This window comes from Scylla paramamosain, chromosome 35, assembly GCF_035594125.1.
Source record: "Scylla paramamosain isolate STU-SP2022 chromosome 35, ASM3559412v1, whole genome shotgun sequence".
Lineage (NCBI taxonomy): Eukaryota > Metazoa > Arthropoda > Malacostraca > Decapoda > Portunidae > Scylla > Scylla paramamosain.
The window spans coordinates 3,820,370-3,840,796 of NC_087185.1; the positions used below are offsets into that span (position 1 = coordinate 3,820,370).

General features: G+C 42.1%; 1 protein-coding gene across 5 annotated transcripts in view; it reads right to left on the reverse strand.

Annotated features, from left to right (window-relative positions):
• Positions 1–20,427, reverse strand: part of LOC135090572 (serine/threonine-protein kinase BRSK2-like) — a 186,336-nt gene that overhangs the window by 9,856 nt on the left and 156,053 nt on the right. For all 5 annotated transcript variants that reach the window (XM_063987440.1, XM_063987437.1, XM_063987438.1 and 2 more), the window contains exons 4-6: positions 5,960–6,100; positions 1,913–2,063; positions 740–955 (exon numbers count right to left, since the gene is read on the reverse strand). In XM_063987440.1, the coding sequence (XP_063843510.1) occupies positions 740–955; positions 1,913–2,063; positions 5,960–6,100 (508 nt within the window). The remainder of the gene's footprint in view (positions 1–739; positions 956–1,912; positions 2,064–5,959; positions 6,101–20,427) is intronic.

The following is a 20,427-nucleotide window of genomic DNA, read 5'->3' on the forward strand; positions in this document are numbered from 1 at the left end:
GAAAAAAGGGTATTCATTCATTGGAGCAGCGTGGCATGGGAGCAGGAATGGGTATGTAGGTATGTTTGTTATGCATTACATCAGCAATTTCAAAAAGGGTCCCAAGGAAGAGGAGAAAGAGGGGAGGAAAGTGAGGGGAGATAGTCCACAGCACATTCCTGGCCTCACTGCTCCCCTCTCCTCGTATTTAATTGTTCTCGTATCTCTTGCCTTATATCCTTTATACTGTTTTCCAATTTCTTAGCCCCAGTGAAGCGTTTTCAGACTCGAATTTTGGGTTTGGGAAAAGAAACATATTGTCCATCACGTGTGTGTGTGTGTGTGTGTGTGTGTTGGAGCTTCACCGTGAATATTTATTTATTTATTTATCTATTTTTCATTCTAGTGTATTACAGAGGCTTTGTGTATTCGGGGTCGGGCTAATAGGTGATAGGTGTGTGTATGAGTGTGTGGTGCTTTGCCTGAGTCTGGTATATAGATAGAACATAGATTGTGTATTACAACTGGGAGGAGGATGTGTGTGTGATTGTGGAGGTAATCGTTGTGTGTGTGTGTGTGTGTGGTGTGTGTAGGAACCTTACTGTGAATCCTTTTTTTTTTTTTTTATGAAATGTATTCTGGATGCGTATATTAGAATTAGGAGGAAGGTGTAGTGTATGTGTTTGAGTGGACGTCGCTGCGTATGTGCGTTTGAAGGGACATCGTAGTGTGTGTGTGTGTGTGTGTGTAGGAGCCTCACCGTGAACCTCTTCTCCGGGTTGACCTCAATCATGCCTCGTAGCAGGTCCTGGCAGTCCGGGGGCACGAAGTGGGGGATGTGGAACACGCCTCGCTTCACCTTCTCCAGCAGCTGACGCAGGTTGTCGTCGTCGAAGGGCAGGGCACCCACCAGGAGGGCGTACAGGATCACCCCGCACGACCATACGTCCGCCCGCCGCCCGTCGTACTTCTCTCCCTGCGGCACGACACTAGTTCAGCACAAGGTTTTCTGAGGGTGAATTAACTGTAAAGGCTGGCAAGTGGGGTGGGCGGGCCAAAGACGTGTCCTGAGTCTTAATACAGCTGACAAAGGAGAGAGAGAGAGAGAGAGAGAGAGAGAGAGAGAGAGAGAGAGGCTAGAGGCGAGGGAGGTACAATGATGTTGATTAAATAATACAGAAATGGAGCAAAGAAATGAACACACTTTGGTGTAAGCAAGAATGGTGTACCAATGTGATACAGACGACAGACAGACAGGCAGATAGACAGATAAAAGATAGTTGGCGTCTATTTTGTTGTTTTAATCAGAAATATTAATTCATGTGTCTATTACAAGTATTCAAGGTTATGATGTCCCAATATGCAATTATGTATTGTTGTTGCATTTTTTTTATTTTCTCTATAGCTATTAGTTTCCTTCCCTCTCATCTGCATTTCAATTTGCTCTTAATAATTCGTATCTATTTCATGTCTATTTTGTATCAGTTTAATTCATCATACCTTCATTAAACATCAAATATTTTTCCCGTGAGTTAAAAAAATATCCTTATGTCTTAACACTCAACATCGTCAAAAGAAACCACCCTAATCACACGCCTCTTATCTTTTTACCTTGAATAAAAAAAATCTATTCCCGTATCAAACAGTTATTTGTGTTTAAGAAATCTTCATCAGAATTTTTATCACGCGTTTATCGTCTTTTTACCCACAAGAAAGATTAGTTCACACGCCTATTAGTGCTTTAGAATATATATATAAAAAAAACTCTTATCGGCGTTTAAGAATAAAAGTCCTTATCAGACTTATAATCAAACGTCTATCATCTTTTTATCCTCAAGAAAGCCTAGTTCACACGCCTATTAGTGCTTAAGAATAGAGATAAAAAAAAGAAAATAAGGCTCTTTATCAGCGTCGCCGTCCGCGTGGCACTCACCCTTATCACCTCCGGGCAGGCATAGTGGGGGGAGCCGCAGGAGGTCTCCAGCATTGAACCTTCCGGCTGGAGGGACGCCATGCCGAAGTCCGCGATCCTGATGCTGTTCTTCTCATCCAGCAGCAGGTTCTCCGGCTTGAGGTCCCGGTGGCTGGCGGAGCAAAGGTGAGAGTGAGTGTTCTAGTGTGCGTGGTGGTGTGTGTGTGGGCGGTGCCAGTGTGGGTGTGAGAGGATGTACTGGGGGAAGGGAACGCTCGCAGTTCAATATTCCGGTCTATTCTGCGTGAGAGTGAACAGATAATGACTCGTGAACTTGATGCGTCGGCCCACTGGCTTTGAATGATCCCAAAATCCCATAACGACAGCGGGATCAGTGTCGCAGACTCGTCCGGTTATCGACGGACACCGTAATGACGACTCCCGCTTCGCCCCGTCAACTTTTGTGCTATTGAAAAAATGTCTAAGTCCAAATGCCGCGTCAAGTGGCGTCACAACACACGAAATCGGCCTTTTTGTGCCCGGGCATGAAGGGCTGTTTTCGCCACCAGGGAAAGGTGTCTTTAGGGGGACATTGATTCCTCCCTCCTCCCTCTCCTCATAATCTGAAGGAGAGGCTTGGTTCCTCCCGCCTACTCCCGCAGAAGTGCCTCAGTCTCACGTATTCCTGAAATCAATAAGTGGAGTTTTTTTCGTGCCTGAGTTAGCGATCAGGATTTACCGCACTCGTAAACATAAGACTTCATGCTGCAAAGTTTATAATTGTAGCCCCACGCTGCGACATACAGCGCACAGCCTCACCTCGCCTGGCATTTCCCCCTTGGGTATTAACAAGTGGCCGAGGCGGAGAGACGGGGACAAAATCGATAATTTCTCATCAGCCATACATAGGCCGTGTATTTGTTGTTCCGTCACTGCCAATTCCGCATCACTACAAACACTGGCGCCCACTAAACCCCGCAAGCCACACCGGGAGATTACACAGCTAGGGAAGGAAAAAAAAAAAAAAAAATCACGCCCTCACCGTCCTCCTAACGTACCCAGGTGACTCCCGACTAGCGTTCAGTGTATTCCTGCCGCACCTCCCTCCCTCCCTCCCTCTGTGCGCAGGACACCAAGTTATCGAAGCCTTCAATTGCGAACTTTACCACAAAAATACTCCTCGCTGTAACTTGAGGGAGAAAATGAGAGGGACAGACTCACTCAAGTCGTGGAATTTCTTTCTACTGGAATGGCGGTGCTGGAAGTGTTCCAGCACCGCCCTGCCTCCTCGTGCCAGCCATCGCTCACAGGCTTCCTCATGGGCCCCGCGATGAGCTGTGACGTCACTGTGCTGGCATCCTCCGCGGCAATACGTACTAACTGGTGACGCCATAAGACAAAGCCTTTATTATGAAACACTTTAATCTTTCACTACGACGATTTTCAAAGACCAAACAGGTGATTAGACGAGTTTTCAAGAGTGTTTCTCCTGTTAATAATATAAAAATCTTGTTAATTTGTCACTGGAATCGTAAGAAATCTTTAAAAAACCGTGTAGCTTTAACTAGAGCCTTTTGGAAGTAGTGGACGTGCGGCATAGAAGTGTTTCGGAACATGGTCCAAAGCACCAAGCCTCCATTGGCCTTGAGGGACGGCGGGGCAAAGGACGCTAGTCACTGGAAAGCATTACAGTCACGACAAAACTTTAGGAATATTTCGTGTGCCGGTCAAAATCTCTCGCGTGATATCTGATGAAGGATTCGTCTAAAGTATTATTTTTAGAAGCGTGACGCGTCCGCCTCGCTGGAGCCAAGGGAGCAGCGGCAGGAGGAGAAGGGGAGGAGAGAGAGGAGGGGAAAGGAGGGGAGGGTCAGGTCCTGGCAGAGCGTCAACATTTACCTCCTCTTGGGGTTCATCCGTCACACTCTTATCTGCTGGACTACACGCATCGACTAACTAGAGCAGGGAGACCTCTACTAAACCTTCCCTCCTGCCCTCACTCCACCATGAACCCTCCTTCACCACCCTAAACCTTCCCTCCTGCATTTATTCCTTCCTGAACCTTCCTTTCATCACCCTAACTTTCCCTCCTGCCTTCATTCCTCCCTGAACCTTTCTTCCACCACCCTAAACCTTCCCTCTTGCCCTCACTCCACCCTGAACTTTCCTTCCACCACCCTAAACCTTCCCTCCATGCCTTCATTCCTCCCTCCACTCCACCCCTGATCCTTACTCATCCTACACCCTCCCTCCGCTTCTCTCCTCGACCCTTCTGATTAACTCCTTCAAAACCCTTTCCCTTCCCCCTTGTAAGTCCTCCCCTCACCCCTTCTACGTTTCTAAACCCCCTTCAACCCTTCCTAAGCCTTCCTCCATCTCCTTTCAACCTTCCCTTCTTGCCTCCTGATTCTTTTCTCCACTTCTCTCCCAGCTCCGTCTCATAACCTTCCCGCCACTCCCTCCTTTCCTCCGCATCCCTCCACCATTTTAAAGTCATCGAGGTCTGAGACTCAAAAACATACAAGTTGACACCAAGGGGCCTTTGTTCTCTCTGCTAATGGTTAATGGTGGAGTTGTTCTTTTCTATCCTTGAGGTAATAGCAAAGTAATGGCAGGGTCATTAGTCTCCTGTTCGGGAGTTAATGGCGGGCTCATCAATCTCGTAATTACTTCGGGGACAAAGGTACAGCAGTTATTTTGTGAAGGGGGCGGCGCTCCCGGTCTGCCTGTCTGTGTACAAAGTCATTGAACAGTCATTGCCATTTGGGGGTGAATGGGAAAGTCGCCAGATTTCTATTATGGAGTGAGTGGTGGAGGCGCCGCACTCCAGTCCAGGGGTGATGGTGGAGCAGAGGCTGGTAGGGGGTGGGGGTGGGGGTGGGGGAGGGAGTCACTTTGTCTGCCACCCGCCACAGCACAGCACGAGCTCCACTCCCCTGACCTCCCTGACAAGTGCAAACAAGGCTGATTCAAAGTAAATTAGACTAAAAAGAATAACTATTAAAACTCACAATAGACCAGTCCCTCTAAAGCAGTACAAAACAGGAGCTTCTCAATTTGCTGTGCCCTGTAGCGTGGGACAGGTGAGGGCAAGTATCTCAGACAAGCGTGGGCGGCTGCCTTCTTGTTAACACCGCGGCATCCACAGACATGCTCCTCCTGAGTCTCTTTCCTCTCGACCCTAAACTTTAAGGGTGTCGCGGAGGCGTGTTGCAGCCGAGGGGAAAACCTCGACCTGCTTCCCGGGATGAGCTTAAAAGGATTGCACTGAGATCCAACTGACTCAGAGCTGAACACCGCCACGCATCCCCCGCCCAGACTTCGGTATAAAATAACAATAAAACTCACACATTGAAGACGAAACTCGGGCTCTTTTCCTTACGGGTATAATCAGACTTTCACCCTCACCGCTGCTTTGAATACAATAACGCTTTACATACAATTAATTACGTGTATAACTGCAATAAAACTCGTACATTGGTCATACACTTTGCTCACGAATATAATCAGACCTTCACCCTTACCACTGCCTTGAAGACAATGATCCTTTACATACAATTAATTATAACTTAAAGTGGTGTAGAATAACAATAAGACTCATACAGTGAAGGCGCAACCGGCGCTGCTTTCCTTATGCATACTATTAAAACTTTTCCCTCACCAGTGTCTCGAGTACGACAACAGTTCACGTGCAATCACTTAGAGGAGGAAGGAGGCTCATCATAGAGTGACTGGCTGAAAACTGAGGATAAAACATTGACATGGAAGACACAATGCAATATTTTCCTTATTCCCATCAGATCTTTGCTTTTACCAATGAATGCACTAGAAATTTAACTGAAACACACTGAACACATGATAATATTCTCCTTATTCATATCTAAATGCAATAATCTTTACCATATAATTACTGAGGGAGTCTTAAGGAGGGAGGCTCACTATAATACAGAAATGCTGTGATAGAAATATAGACTCACATAGAAAACATAACAGCATTTTCCTTATTTTTGTCTCTGCACTAATTCTTTCCATACAATTACTGAGGGAGTCTTACGGAGGGAAGCTCACCATATAGAGTGGCTGTGACAGAAGTCTAAGGCCGAGATGATTTGTCTGAAGAACCTGCGCGCTTCCTTGGGTGTTAACCTTCCCTTCTTGACGAGGTAGTCGAAGAGTTCCCCACCTGAGACGTGTTCCAGCACCAGGTACCTGAAACACAAGCGTCGCTAATTAGGACAGGTACACGGGGATGCAAACTAAACACATTAAAGAAAAAAGTGTAAATTATCATAAACATGTTAGCTAATACATCAAATGTGCCGTATTTGTTCTTCCTTCTGTATCCCTTTGTGTAATGGAAGCATATAGTCCATAGAGGTACAGTCACGGTCAAAAGTTGTTCACGTGCCGTATTCTTTTCCACTAATTTAATCGTTTCGTCTCCACAGTAAGTCCTCCGATGTGCTGCCTGTCACCTCACAACACCTGAGAAGAGAAAGGTTCCAAAGAGATCAGAGGGCGTGAGACTGAAGGAACACGCTAAACACAGTGGAAGTGAGAGCGTCAGGTTACAAGACTTCTGGCCACACACACACACACACACACACACACACACACACACACACACACACACACACACACACACAAGCCAAAAAAAAAAAAAGGTCTACATTTTCATAAAGTCGAGTAAGTACCATCGAATTCGCTGTATTTGCCCTCCCTTTGTATTTTTTAGTATTTTTTATGTAATGAGCTACAATACATACGTAGCCGATAGAGAAATGATATATACGGTGAAATTAACCTGCATATAGGTGTGAGAAACTATCCTGAAAGAGACGCCATCTTCACAACAGCGCTGAGTAGAGAGGAGGTAAGCGCACCGTTCTAAACACTAATGCTGTAACTCGTGTAGAAAAGGAAGTTATGCTGAATATTTAACCAAACGTCGCCTGGTTACTTTACACACAAAAAAAAGTAGATTCAGTACTTAAGGGATAAAGGGCTTATTTTGTTACTTGGTTTTCTTAATATTTTTTTTTCATCACTAGCTTTTTTTTTCATTAGTTATCTTTTTTTATTTATTTTTTTTCATCTCAGCATCTTTTTTTCTCCCCACAGTCTCATCATTTCAGCTTCCCCTCCTCTCCCTTCCCCATTCCCTTGCTTCTCCTGCTCCTGCTCCTTCCCATTCCCCTCGCTCCTCTTCCCCACTGCCTCCCACCTTGTTTTCTTTGCCGCTCCCTTTAAACATGGCACCTCATGACTCCTGAAGCTGAGACACACGCACATACATACACACACAAGAAAAAAAAAGAGGGGGTAAAAAAAAGAGAGGGAAAAAGGGGAGGAAAAAAAAGAACATTCAACACCTGCGTCTTATACTGAAGGTGAGAAGATCAAGGAACTACTACTACTACTATTACGACTACTACTACTACTACTACTACTACTACTACTACTACTACTACTACTACTACTACCTATGTGTGGAGAAGACCGGTTAGAGGATAAAAAGTGCAAAAAATATCCAATTAATTCCCGCTCCCTGAAAATGTAATGGGAAAAAAGTAATTTGAGTTGGCTTATGCATTATTTGGGGGTGTTTTCATATTCCTCTCTTGAATTACTTAAAATATTTGTGGTTTAAATGATAGGAAGATAGGAAAATAGACAGGCATAGATTTCTGAACTTTACTACTACTACTACTACTACTACTACTAATTTTAAGGCATTTTTTGAACATTCTTTTATTTGGCAACTATTCAGTGAGATTTATTTTGCCGTCTTTTTATTTCCCTTGGCCACAACCACCATACTACTACTACTACTACTACTACTGGCACCATCAAAAGCGGCAGTCTCAAGGCATAAACCCGAGGAAGTGAGGCAGAGAATACATCCTGCAAATATGTGAGGAGTCTGAGCCGCTGCTGAATAGAGGCGAGGAGACGGAGGGGAGGGTGGTCGATGCTGCCTTCACCCCCCCCCTCCTCCTCCTCCTCCTCCTCCTCCTCACAAGTCACGGGTTCCAAGGCTTAGTGGAATAATACAAGTCGTACCCAAAGTCACGGTGAGCTTCGTACGGGGAACTTAATTGACCGGCGTCTATTAAGGGTGGAGGCAAACTAGTTCACGGAGTGGTTACTCGACACGACCCACTGATCCGAATCCCTGCTTCGGGACCTCAGACGCGAGACAGACGTGTTTCTATGCTAAACTGGGAATATTAAGTAATATAACCCGTGGATTTTACTTATGTGGAATCGTAGAGCAATGAATAATGTTAGAATTTAAAGTAGCTGTGTTTGTTAGACGAGATAAAAGATTATGACACTTGAAAAGACTTAGAATTTATTTATATTGAATCATAGAGAATAGTTTTATAATTCATAATAACGATACTTATTAAACGAATTGGAGGATTATAACACCCAAAAAACACTTAAAAGCTAGTAATATCAAATCGTATAACAAACAATGGAGCTAGAATGTAAACTAGAAATACTTACAAGACAAAATCAAGAATTGCAACTCCCAAAACACTCACAATTTACTAACATCAATAAAGAACAAAAATAGCACTAAAATAAAAAGTAGCAATATTTACACTATAAAATAAGAATAATTAAAACGCTAGAAACCATCGTATATTCCCCTCACGTTCCAGTTCCTCCTCTTCTTCCTCTTTCTCCTCTTCCTCCTCCTCCTTCTACTTTTTCGTTCGTGTTTTCCCTTTCCCAGTGTTTAAAACTTTGTGTTGAATCTCAGGCCACTGAAACATTTCATTCAACTTATTCACTGAGTTTCCGCTGAGTCTTATCAACACAACCTGAAGCAGGAATGTAACTTATTTGTGGATTCCAGCGATTAAAGAGGAAAGATCTTGTCCACACACACACACACACACACACGAGGATACGCCTACACTCCCTTTTCTTCGTGTGTGTGTGTGTGTGTGTGTGTGTGTGTTAGTAAGACGCTAGCTGTGTGAGTCTGGCGCATGGTTGCCTAAAGAAGGAGGATGAGGATGTGGATGAGCATGAGCATGAGGAGGCGGAGGCGGAGGAGAAGGCGGAGGCGAAGGAGGCGGAGGAGGAGGAGGAAAGGTGCCGTTATGTGTGACTGCCTGAGTAAACAAGCTTAAGATATTCATGCCTTCGCCTTGTCCCTCCGGCTTTTGGGGGTTGTGGGGTGAGTGGAGGAGCGAGGGGGAGGCAAGAACAGAAGAAGGAGGAACGAAGTTGGTAGAAATTGGGGGTAAGGGATTATTAGGAGGGAGGGGAGAACGAGGGAGGGTCTGAGGCGAGGACTGGAGGGAAGGAGAGTGAAGGAAGTGAAATAGGGAGATAGGAGGGAAGAAGAAGAAAGGATGGAGGGCTGAAGAAGAAATAAAGGAGAAAGGGAACGAAAAAAAAGGACAGGGGATAAAATAGGTAGGTAGGAGTGAAAGAAGGAAAGAGGAGGAGGGATGAAAGGAGTGAAAAAGGGAGACAGAAGGGAAAAAGAAGGAAAACTGGCAACAAAATTAAAAAATAAGAAGGGAGTGAAAGGAAAAAAGAGAGGGGATATGGTATACAACAGATAGACAGAGATAAGAGAAGGAGAGAGAGGAGTAATGAAGGCGTGAGGTAAGAATGGGGGGAAAGGAGAGAAGAAGGGAGAGGAACAAGAAGATGCAATGGCGCCCCTCCAAGTTTTCTCAAGAAGCGACTTCAGCAAACATTATCTTTTGGAGGGATATCAAAAGATGGCCATAAACTTCCCCTAAAACCGAGAACCGCAAGTTAGTGAGTCAACTGCCTGATTCTCTCCCCTTCTGCAGCCACCAGAGAAGCGACGCCGCCCTTTGTTTGATCTACTGCGAGCTGGAGGAGGCCCAGGAACAGGGACCGCCACGTGTAGGCCTGAGGGCGTCTTGCAGCTTCCCTAACTGTATGTTTTGTTACGTTCTTAGGTGAAATACAGACTCATTTTCCTTTCCCTTCTTCTCCTCCTCCTTTATTCCCCTCCTCACCTCTCTACAATGTTATATTTCTTCCTTCCTCATCCCTCTTCCCGCCCACCATCTTTCCTCTCCCCTCCTCACTCACCCAAAATATCATCATTTCCTCCTCTTTCTACGATACCATTTCCCTCCCTTCCCCATTCCTTCACCTCTTTCTCTTTTGTATCTCCGCTGTGATGGAAATGGAGGATAAATATTATACCTTACAGTAACATTATCAGAAGGAGCAACGCGGGCAAAGAATAATAATTGATCCCATGTGAACACTCTGAAACCGCAAAAATTCATTGATCCAAGGCGCCACAACGACCCTTATTCTGAAACGTCTCTGCGCCGCATCTCCACTACTTTCAAAAGGCTCTAGTTGATGTGACACGGGTTCTTAAGACTGCTTTTACGGGACTAGTGACAGATTAACGAGATTTCTACATTATTAACAGGAGAAACGCTAATCATCTCTGTGGCCTCTGAAAATAGTCGTGGTAAAAGAGCAAAATGTTTTTGAATACTGGTCATGACGTGTCTTAAGGCGCAGCGGAGAGGCGGCGTCGTGAAAGCAGCGAGTCACCGCCCTCACACTGCATCCTTAACCCCATTACCTGCCGCGCCCCGACATCAGGTGAGAAAGGTGAAGCCTCCGCGCCGCCAAACAGGTAGTAGTAACGCCTCTTGGATCACTGTAACATGATTCCAGCTTGTATCTTCTATTTGTCTTTGTCTTTTGTTTTATCTCTTGCTTCTTGTTCTATGTTATTTTTTTTTAACCTCGTTTCTTTCTCCTCTTCTCCACTTAGCTTTTGTTTTTCTTTATTTTTTAACTCATCTTCTATTTATTGTTTCTTTTTTTTTAGTGCAGTTTTCCTATCTCTTTTCACTTCTCTTATTTATTTATCTTTTGTTTCTCTTCCTCTTCTAATCCGCCTATCTTTTGTTTCTCTTCTTTAATTAATTTTCTATATTTCGTTCCTCTGCCTCCTTCTCTCCATCCTCCGCCTTTTATTTTTTTTCTTTCTTCTATAATCCTTGTTTCATTTCTTTGTTCATCTGTCTCCTTTTATTTCACCCTCCATCTTTTGTTTCTATTGCCTCTAATCCAACTTTTATCTTTGCGTTTCGATAATGGAAATATTTAGCATGTTTCCATCTTTTCCTTCATTCACTTTTCATCTCCATTATCTCTCTTTACTCACATCTACACGTAAATAAACTAAAGATATAATTTCGCTTTTCTCCTTTGTTCTTTTGAGTTACCCTTCATGCCTGTTTGTTTTCTGTTTTTCGATAAGGCGTAACCCGTTTTCTTTTCCCTCTCCCCATCTTGCATTCTCTTGAGTCTATCCTCGCGTGTCCATCAACACTGACACACGGACAGACAGATGGACAAAGGAGGGAAAACAAACACACAAACACACACGAATAAACTAAGAAGACACAAAACGAACGGAGAGAGAGAGAGAGAGAGAGAGAGAGACGGACAAGCAAATCATGAACAACAAATTTGCACACCCAAACCAAGAGAGAAAGAAAAAAAGAAAAAAAAAAGGAAAAAAAAAGACATTCCATTTCCTGCGCGCGATTTCATTCCGCCGTAAATTTCCCCCACAGGTCAACAGGGGCGCCTTGGTGACCTTGACCTCGCAACTTCGCAGGGCCACGTTGAGTCCTCTGCCGCGCCCTGGTGGAAACATTAAAGCTGCCTCGTGTCCCCTGTACATCCGAGCGGCGGGAGGAAGTACGGTGGCTGAGGGAAGAGAAAGGAAGGTAGGAAAGAGAGGAAGACTGAAGGGAGGAAGAGGAGTCGAGGGGCTGAAGAGGCTTAAGACGGAAACAGGAAGGGAAAAAAAAAAGAGAAGAAAAGAGAGGAGGAGGATGTGCAAGAGGAGAAGGAATGTGGGAATCGAGGGAAAAAGAGAGTGAAAGAGGAGGAGGATGAGGAGGAAGAGGGGGGAGGAGGAGGAGGAGGAGCAGAGACAATCAGACCCTTAATAATTTCCTTCCTTATTTTCTTCCACCTCACTACTCACGAATTTTTTCTTCCATGAGGGAAAAATACTATTATTACCATCACTATCTCCAGTAGTAGTAGTAGTAGTAATAGTAGTAGTAGTAGTAGTAAGTGGTAGTATCAACACCATAAAAGCTTACACAACAAAATCACCATCATCACCACCACCACCACCACCTTCATTATCTTGCAAATTTTCCCCCCTCGTGATCTCAGGTTACCAGAGTCGCCGGGGACTTAAGAGGAGGCGGGAATGACTCAAGTTAAGCCTAAATCTTCACATCACACCCTCTAGTCTACCCGCAGAAGGCGAGGGAGGACAACCATAGGACACTTTCTACAGGAGTTTAAGTTAAAGAGTAAAAGATAACGAGAAAATAAATGAGTAAAGTTTATTGATGTTTTCCTTTTAGTTTCTCTTCCAAGATGTTTAAGGATGAAGTGGAGAAAAAAATGAGGGAAAATAAAAGTTACGTTTTCCATAATATTAAGGACGAAGGAAAAAAAAAAAGGGAAATAAATAAAAAAAAAAAACTGGCAGGAAAATACAAGCTAGTTTTTCCATAATAATAAAGATGAGGGAAACAAATGGAAAACAAGAAAATAACTAAGAGGGAAAATACAAGCTAGGTTTTCCAAAATATTAAGAATGAGGAGAACAAAAAGGAAAACAAGGAAATAACTGAAGGGGAAATTCAAAGTTAGGTTTCCCATGATATTACAGATACGCATGTTTCCTTAAAAATGGCGTCGAAGCAAGTATTTTTTTTTCCGATAATTTTCTCGATATATCACTTCACTTAATCGTTATTCATCCGCGCGTCTAATTCTCGCGTTCCACTTTCCCCTAAATTTTATGGTGCATTTATCGCATAGTAATTTCCTTGCACGGTAAATGTCTCTGGTCTCGCCTCATAACCAGTGCACTCACAACCACTAGCAATATTCTCTCTCTCTCTATCTCTCTCTCTCTCTCTCTCTCTCTCTCTCTCTCTCTCTCTCTCTCTCTCTCTGGTACAAAATTACGTTACTGAATGTTTTTTTTTTATTTTTTTTTCAGGAATTTCTTTTTTTTGCTTCTTTTGCTCCTCCTTGCATGTCTTCGTGGATATTAATCATGTTTCTCGTCTTTATTCATCTCCTTGGTTTATTCACGACGTCTTTTGCTTCCTCTTCTTTAGTTCCTCCTCTTTCTTCCCCCCCCTCTCTCTCTCTCTCGCTCTCTCTGAAACACGTCCCTTTAAAATAACAAGACCAGTAAAGGATTTTTAGGATTCCTTTGACAGTAGAGGAGTAAACAAACATATAAACACGTCAAATGCCAAACTCTATTCTTTCCATAGTAAACTATAACAAAATCAACAACAGTTTACACTAATCCATTAATGAACACTCCAATTGGTTATAAGTATTTGAAAAAGGTGATGGTTATATTTGTAGAGAGAGAGAGAGAGAGAGAGAGAGAGAGAGAGAGAGAGAGAGAGAGAGAGAGAGAGAGAGAGAGATTGAGCAAGATTTACAACACCGTATAAATCTGTTCCTGAACCTGCTGACAATACAAGGACGGGAACCTCAGGAGCATTTGACCTTAAAAGACTAAGACGATGGTACGCCAGGAGGAGGAGGAGGAGGAGGAGGAGGAAGGGTGGGGGAAGTAGGTAGAGAAGAAGAAGAAGAAGAAGAAGAAGAAGAAGATGATGATGAAGGACAACAACAACAACAACAACAACAACAACAACGATAAAAAACATCACCACCACCACCACCACCACCACCACCAACAACAACAACAACAGCAACAACAACAACAAGAACAACATCAATAACAAGAGCAAAAAAAAAAAAAAATCATAAACAAGGATAAAAAGAATAAGCACAAGACTCCCTCAGGAATACATTAGGAATTCCCGGTGCAGTTCCGTTCTCCGCATTTCTCCGGGAATACAACATGAACTGGAATCCGGTCAGGGCAAGGTGGCTGGAAAGAATACCAACCATTCCTACACAAAACTTACGACCGGAGATTAAAAAGAACCCGACCTAATTCCCATGAAAGAAGCACCGCCGCCTGGAGGGTAAAATAATCACATTTTCAAATATTTAAACTCCTTACAAATACAGAAACAAGAAAGCCAGAGAGGAGGGAACAAAGGCATGAGGTTTAAGCGCCGTTGAAATAGAACTAGGAGATATAATTTTTTTTTCATATACGACTAAAAGTATGTGATATTTTCTTCTCTAAAAAAAATAAGAAGCTAGAGAGAGAGAAAAAGAAACAAAGGCATGAGATTTAAGCGTCGGTGAAATAGAACTAGGAGGATATAATTTTTTTTCATATACGACTAAAAGTATATAATATTTTCTTTTAAAAAACAGGAAGCTGGAGAGAGGAAGAAACAAAGGCATGTAATTTAAGCGTCTTTAAAATAGAATCAAGAGGAAATACGACTGTTTTCTTTCATATGCAACGGAATACGACTGTTTGTTTTCATATACGCTAAAAATATTTGATACTTTCTTTCAAACCAGGAAGTCTAGATGGGAAGAAACAAAGGGATGAGATTAAGCGTCGTTGAAACAGAACTAGGAGGAAATATCTTGTTTTCTTTCATATACAAGTAAGAAGTAGATGATACTTTCTTTCATATAAGAGTAAAATCAGATTGCATTTTCTTCTCTCAAACTAGGAAGGTAGAGAGGTAGAAACAAAGACATGATATTTACAGTAAGCATCCTTGAAACAAAACCTAAAGGAAATACGGTCTTTTTTTCTCATAAAACGAGTAAAAGTAGAGAGTATTTTCTTTCAGACGAACGAAAACAAAACAAAAGAATTAGATTAAAGCGTCACTGAAACAGAACCATGAAAAAAATTTATAGTTTTCTTTCATATACAAATAAAAGTAGACAGTATTTCCTTCTCTCCAACGATCCTGGCTTGGTGAAATTCATGCCACTACAATTTTTCAAACCTACAGTAGTTCTGAGCAGGCTTGTGTTATTTCTGGCCTCACTAGTAATGATGTATGCAATCTTATGTTAAGACTACCTTACAGAGACCTTAAAATGACCTTTATGGCTCAGATACGTAATAATTGGGTGAAGTTATGTAAATCTCTCTCTCTCTCTCTCTCTCTCTCTCTCTCTCTCTCTCTCTCTCTCTCTCTCTCTCTCTCTCTCTCTCTCTCTCTCTGGCGTCTTACTGTCTAATAAGTAGATAAGAGGCTGAATGGACGAGTTTCCAATTAGTGGTAAAAGGTGTGAAATGTTCGCTAATACGCAAGAGGAGGAGGAGGAGGAGGAGGAGGAGGAAGTAGACGCCAAGAGAGAGGGAGAGAGAGAGGAAGAGCGCACCTTTACCTCCCTTCTTTCCTCCTCTCCCCTCCTCTCCCTTCCTCTCCCCCTCCGCTGATCGTATTACAGGAGAAGGGGACGTGACGCATCGATCTGGTTAATGTTACTCAGGAGAGGCGAGTCCACGAGCATCACTAATTTTGCGACGGTGGTGGTGGTGGTGGTGGTGGTGGTGGTGGTGGTAGTGCTGGTGATGGTGATGGTAGTGGGTTGAAATCACGCTATTCTGTTTTATAATGCAGAGTTTCATGTTTTTTTTCCTAAGTTATTTCCTTTCTTGCTTTATTTTTTATATTTTTCTTTCCTTTCCTCTTTTATTTAATTATTCCTTGTATTCTTAAGGGGGGTGGTGGTGGTGGTGGTGGTGGTGGTGGTATTCTAAAATCACGCTTTTCTTTCTTATTATCAAGGAAATATTTACAAGTTTCCCTCATTTATTTCCTTTCCTGCTTCCCTTTTAATCCTTTACTCTCAATTTCTCTCTCATGTTCTTTGTTTCCTTAAAGTGGCAGTAGCAGTGGTGATGGTGGTGGTGATGGTGGTGGTAGAGGTGGCGGTGATGTTAATGGCAGTGATAAACACCTCAACTTTTGATTTATCACGCAATAAACACAAGCACTTTTATCTAGAGACTTAACACTACTAAGTTTAAAACGAGGGGGGTAGGGGAGGGGGATCTTAAGTGGCAGTGAACGTGATGATAAAAAACATGCTCCAAATTTTTAAGGTTTTAGTGAGTTATCAAATTTTCCTCTTCCACATTTCGCAAACACCTAAGAAATCCAATTAAAATACAAGAAAACGCTCTCATTCTCTTCCTTATCCCCAAAAAAGAAAGAATAACAACGAAGGAAGGAAGAAGAGAAGTAAGAAGATCATCAGTTTTTTTTCTTCCACTTTTCACAAAAATCTACGAAATCCGATAAAATATATGAAAAATGTACACTCTTTTTCCGTTCTTCATTACTTCCATTTAATTAAACAAAGCATAACAACGAAGAAGAAAATAAGAGAAATAAGGTCATCATTATTTTTTCCCTTCCACTTATCACAAAATCTAGGAAATATGAGAAAAATACAAGAAAGTACAATTATTTCCTTCAGCCACTTATATTTAACTAAGCAAAGGATAACAACGAAGAGAATAAAAAAATAAATAAATAAATAAATAACACACGGTCACCACATTTTCCCTTTACATTCTACAAAAAAAAAAAAAATCTACGGAATTCAATAACAATACAAGGAAACACACTTATTTTCTTCAACTACTTCCACTTAAACTAAGCAAAGAATAACAACGAAGAGGAGAATAACAAAAATAACAGACGGTCAGTAAACTTTTCCTTCTACATCCTACAAAAATTTACGAAATCCAGTCCATTCCACACCCACCCCACAAAAAAAAAAAAAAATAAATAAATAATAATAAAAAAATAAAAATAAAAATCCTTCAAATACTTCCATTTAACTAACCAGGAAATACCAGCGAAGAGGATAGCAACATAAACCACAAGGAGTCTCACAATAGAGGAAGGAAAGGAAGGATACTGATCAAGGAAAGTCTCTGTAGTGTCATAAATTTCCTCCCATTTTGAGACATGAGTTCGTTCCCTGAAGCATCGATCATGTGGGGCCCTTGGAGAGGAAACTTAAGACATTTATTGTTTCACGGAGGGTCTGCAGTATTTCTATTTCTTGCTTCTAAAATTGTGTGTATGGCTTTTTTTCTTCGTCAAACACGGACAAGCGTTCAGAAAAGTATCGAACACGGGTAATATCTCATAAATAACACATCAGAGGCTGAAAAAAAACATGACAGTACAAAAATACGAACACACACAAATAAATAATTTCTCTTTTCTTATTGGTTTTAAAATAGTTTGTCCCTACAGAGCTTCTTTCTTCCAGTTTGTTTCCTACAGAGCTTCTTTCTTCCAGTTTGTTTCCTACAGAGCTTCTTTCTTCCAGTTTGTTTCCTACAGAGCTTCTTTCTTCCAGTTTGTTTCCTACAGAGGTTCTTTCTTCCAGTTTGTTTCCTACAGAGCTTCTTTCTTCCAGTTTGTTTCCTCTAGAGCTTCTTTCTTCCAATTTGTTTTCTATACAGCTTCTTTCTTCCAGTTTGTTTTCTACAGAGCTTCTTTCTTCCAGTTTGTTCCTCTAGAGCTTCTTTCTTCCAGTTTGTTTTCTATACAGCTTCTTTCTTCCCGAAACACGAATAAACATTCAGAAACGTACCATTTCCACCAAACTTATCATGAAAAACATAACTAAAGCTACAAAACAAGGAAGATCAAAATGAAAATACACGTACACACATATAGACGAATATAACAAAAAAAAGAAAAGTTCTAAATATAAACAGAATATATAATTTTTTGTATTAATACCAAAAGATCGGTGAATATATTACAGTACATCCATATTTCAGAGGATATGTTTACAGGTTAACCTTTTCACTGCAATGATCGTCTTTTTCTTATGGATGAGGTCACGGTAATGAATTGTTGATCTTGGATGGACGTAAAAGAAAATAAGAATATGGGCTTAATTTCATCTTTGCTAAGCTACAGAAGTTCGTGTATTAGAGACTTTGAAAAATTATAGGTGATTATGGAAATAATCGACTAACAATGGAAGGGTTAAAAGCACTGGTTTTAATACGTATCCTAAGACAACTCCACAACTTACAACACAGGTAAATTTTCAGTATCACACAGGTAACTCTCGGAAAAAAAAAAAGAGTGCGCTGGCAACACTTACTTTCCACAGGTACACTCTTTCCCAGACGACCTGTGTTTGCTCGATTACAGGTGACTAAGGTGATCGTTGACAGGTAAACATTCCCCGAAAGCCGCCTACTCTTTGCCTGATGCTTCCCTCTCTTCACTCCCTTCACTCGTCGTCCTCACCTTCCTTACCAATGGATAGTTTTATTTATTCTTACTTGTTACGCAAAGGGAAGATCAAAGGTTAAAAAGTGTGTTTATTTATTTATTTTTTTAGTTTTTATTCTTATGAAATTTCGTGTCTTTCCTCATTTGTTTTTCTATGTCGTCTCTATTATATTCCTTTTCATTCATTGTTGTTTTTTTAATTACTATTTAAACTTCTCTCTCTCTCTCTTTTAATTACTTTCTTCTTTCGCTATTTAATCTGTTTATGTCTTTTATTTTACTTTGTCATCATTCACTTTTCCTTCTACATTCTCAGTTATTCTTCCATTTTGTCTCTTCCGTTTACTATTACTTCTTACTTTTTGTCTTTTGTCTCTCCATTCTAGGTGTAAATCTCTTCAATTTCCTCCTCGTACAAGTTATCTCCCTCCCTTACTCCTCCCTTACCTCTTTCCTCCACTTCTCTCCCTTCCTCCTCTCATCTCTAATCCTATCCTAACTTCCCTAATCTCTTAGTCTTCTCTAATACGCTATTTCTCTCTCCGCTCACTCTATTTTTCTTCTTCCTCTTTTTTTTAGTTCACTTCTCTCTCTCTCTCCCCCACTCTCTCTCTCTCTCTCTCGTTCTCTTTCTCTCAAACATTCATCCTTCTCACTCAAACTCTATTCTTTTCTCATCAGCTCTCTTTAACTCTCTTTCTCACTCCACTTTCTCTCTCTCTCTCTCTCTCTCTCTCTCTCTCTCTCTCTCTCTCTCTCTCTCTCTCTCTCTCTCTCTCTCTCTCTCTCTCTCTCTCTCTGAAGCTCTCTCTATCCCTCTCTCATCAATTATCTATCTTTACTTGTCTTTCTCTTATTCCAGCTTCGTTCTCTCTCCCAATCACTCCCTCTTCACCTACCTTTCCCCTCTCTCTCTCTTCCTCCCTTCCTCCCTCTCCTCGCTCTCATTATTTCTCTCTGTCTTTACCTCTCTTTCATTCCAGCTTTCTTCTCTCTCTCTCTCTCTCTCTCTCTCTCTCTCTCTCTCTCTCTCTCTCTCTCTCTCTCTCTCTCTCTCTCTCTCTCTCTCTCTCTCTCTCTCTCTCTCTCTCTCTCTCTCTCTCTCTCTCAATCACTCCCCCTCCAGCTACCTTTCTCCCTCCCTCCTTCAGTTCCTCTCTTCGCTCTCATCAATTATCTACTTTTCTTTACTTTTCTTTCATTCCAGCTTTCTTCTCTCTCTCTCTCTCTCTCTCTCTCTCTCTCTCTCTCTCTCTCTCTCTCTCTCTCTCTCTCTCTCTCTCTCTCTCTCTCTCTCTCTCTCTCTCTCTCTCTCTCTCTCTGTATCACTCCCTTTCCACCTACCTTTCCTCCTCCTCCCTCCCTCTCTCTCTCCCTTCCTCTCCTCACTCTATCTCGCCACCAGAGGCAACACTCCCGCCCCTCTGTGTCTCATCCTCCAAGCGCCGCCTCTTCTCCCCACAGGCGGTGATGGAAGCTCAGTGTGGCTTTTGTGTCGTGTCTTCATAAGCCCTGCCACGCCATTACCTCCTTCTATCCCCCCCCTCTCTCTCTCTCTCTCTCTCTCTCTCTCTCTCTCTCTCTCTCTCTCTCTCTCTCTCTCTCTCTCTCTCTCTCTCTCTGAATAAACAAACGTGTGTGTAAGCAGGTACATTATTAGGTTAAGTAAGGTTAGGTTAGGTTTGGTTTGTTAAGGTTGGGTTAAGTTAAGTTAGGTTAGACTAGGTTAAAGCTGAGTTAGGTTAGGTTCGGGTGGCGAAAGAAGAGGAAAAAAGTGAGGTAGGTGGATAAAGAGTAGTAAGTGTTGCATAGGATAACAGGGGTACTGTACGGATGTGTGTCTGTGTGGCTATGCTGTGGGTGTGGTGCGGGTGTGATGTGGCGCGCTAGACACCTGAGAGACACATACCTGCGCACTGGAATTTAATTAGACGAATGCGCCACAAATCATGAGCCTCGTACACAAGGCGAGGCTGCTGAGGGAGTGTCGTGATGCAATTAATCCCATGCTTTATGTGCGTTGTTGATGGCAAAAGTTACGGCAGTGCATCGCTGCAGTAAATATAACATCTGCTGGCATGGCTGGCGCCGATAACGGGTATCAATAGCCGATAGCACACATGGCCTCGCCGAACCAAACCAAACGTGCAATAGAGACGAGGCAATTTACAACTTAACGATAAAATGGTTAGGCCGACTGACGATTGGTGAGATGATAAAAATAATATACAAAAAGATACATAAATAAAAACTATATAAATTAAATGTACG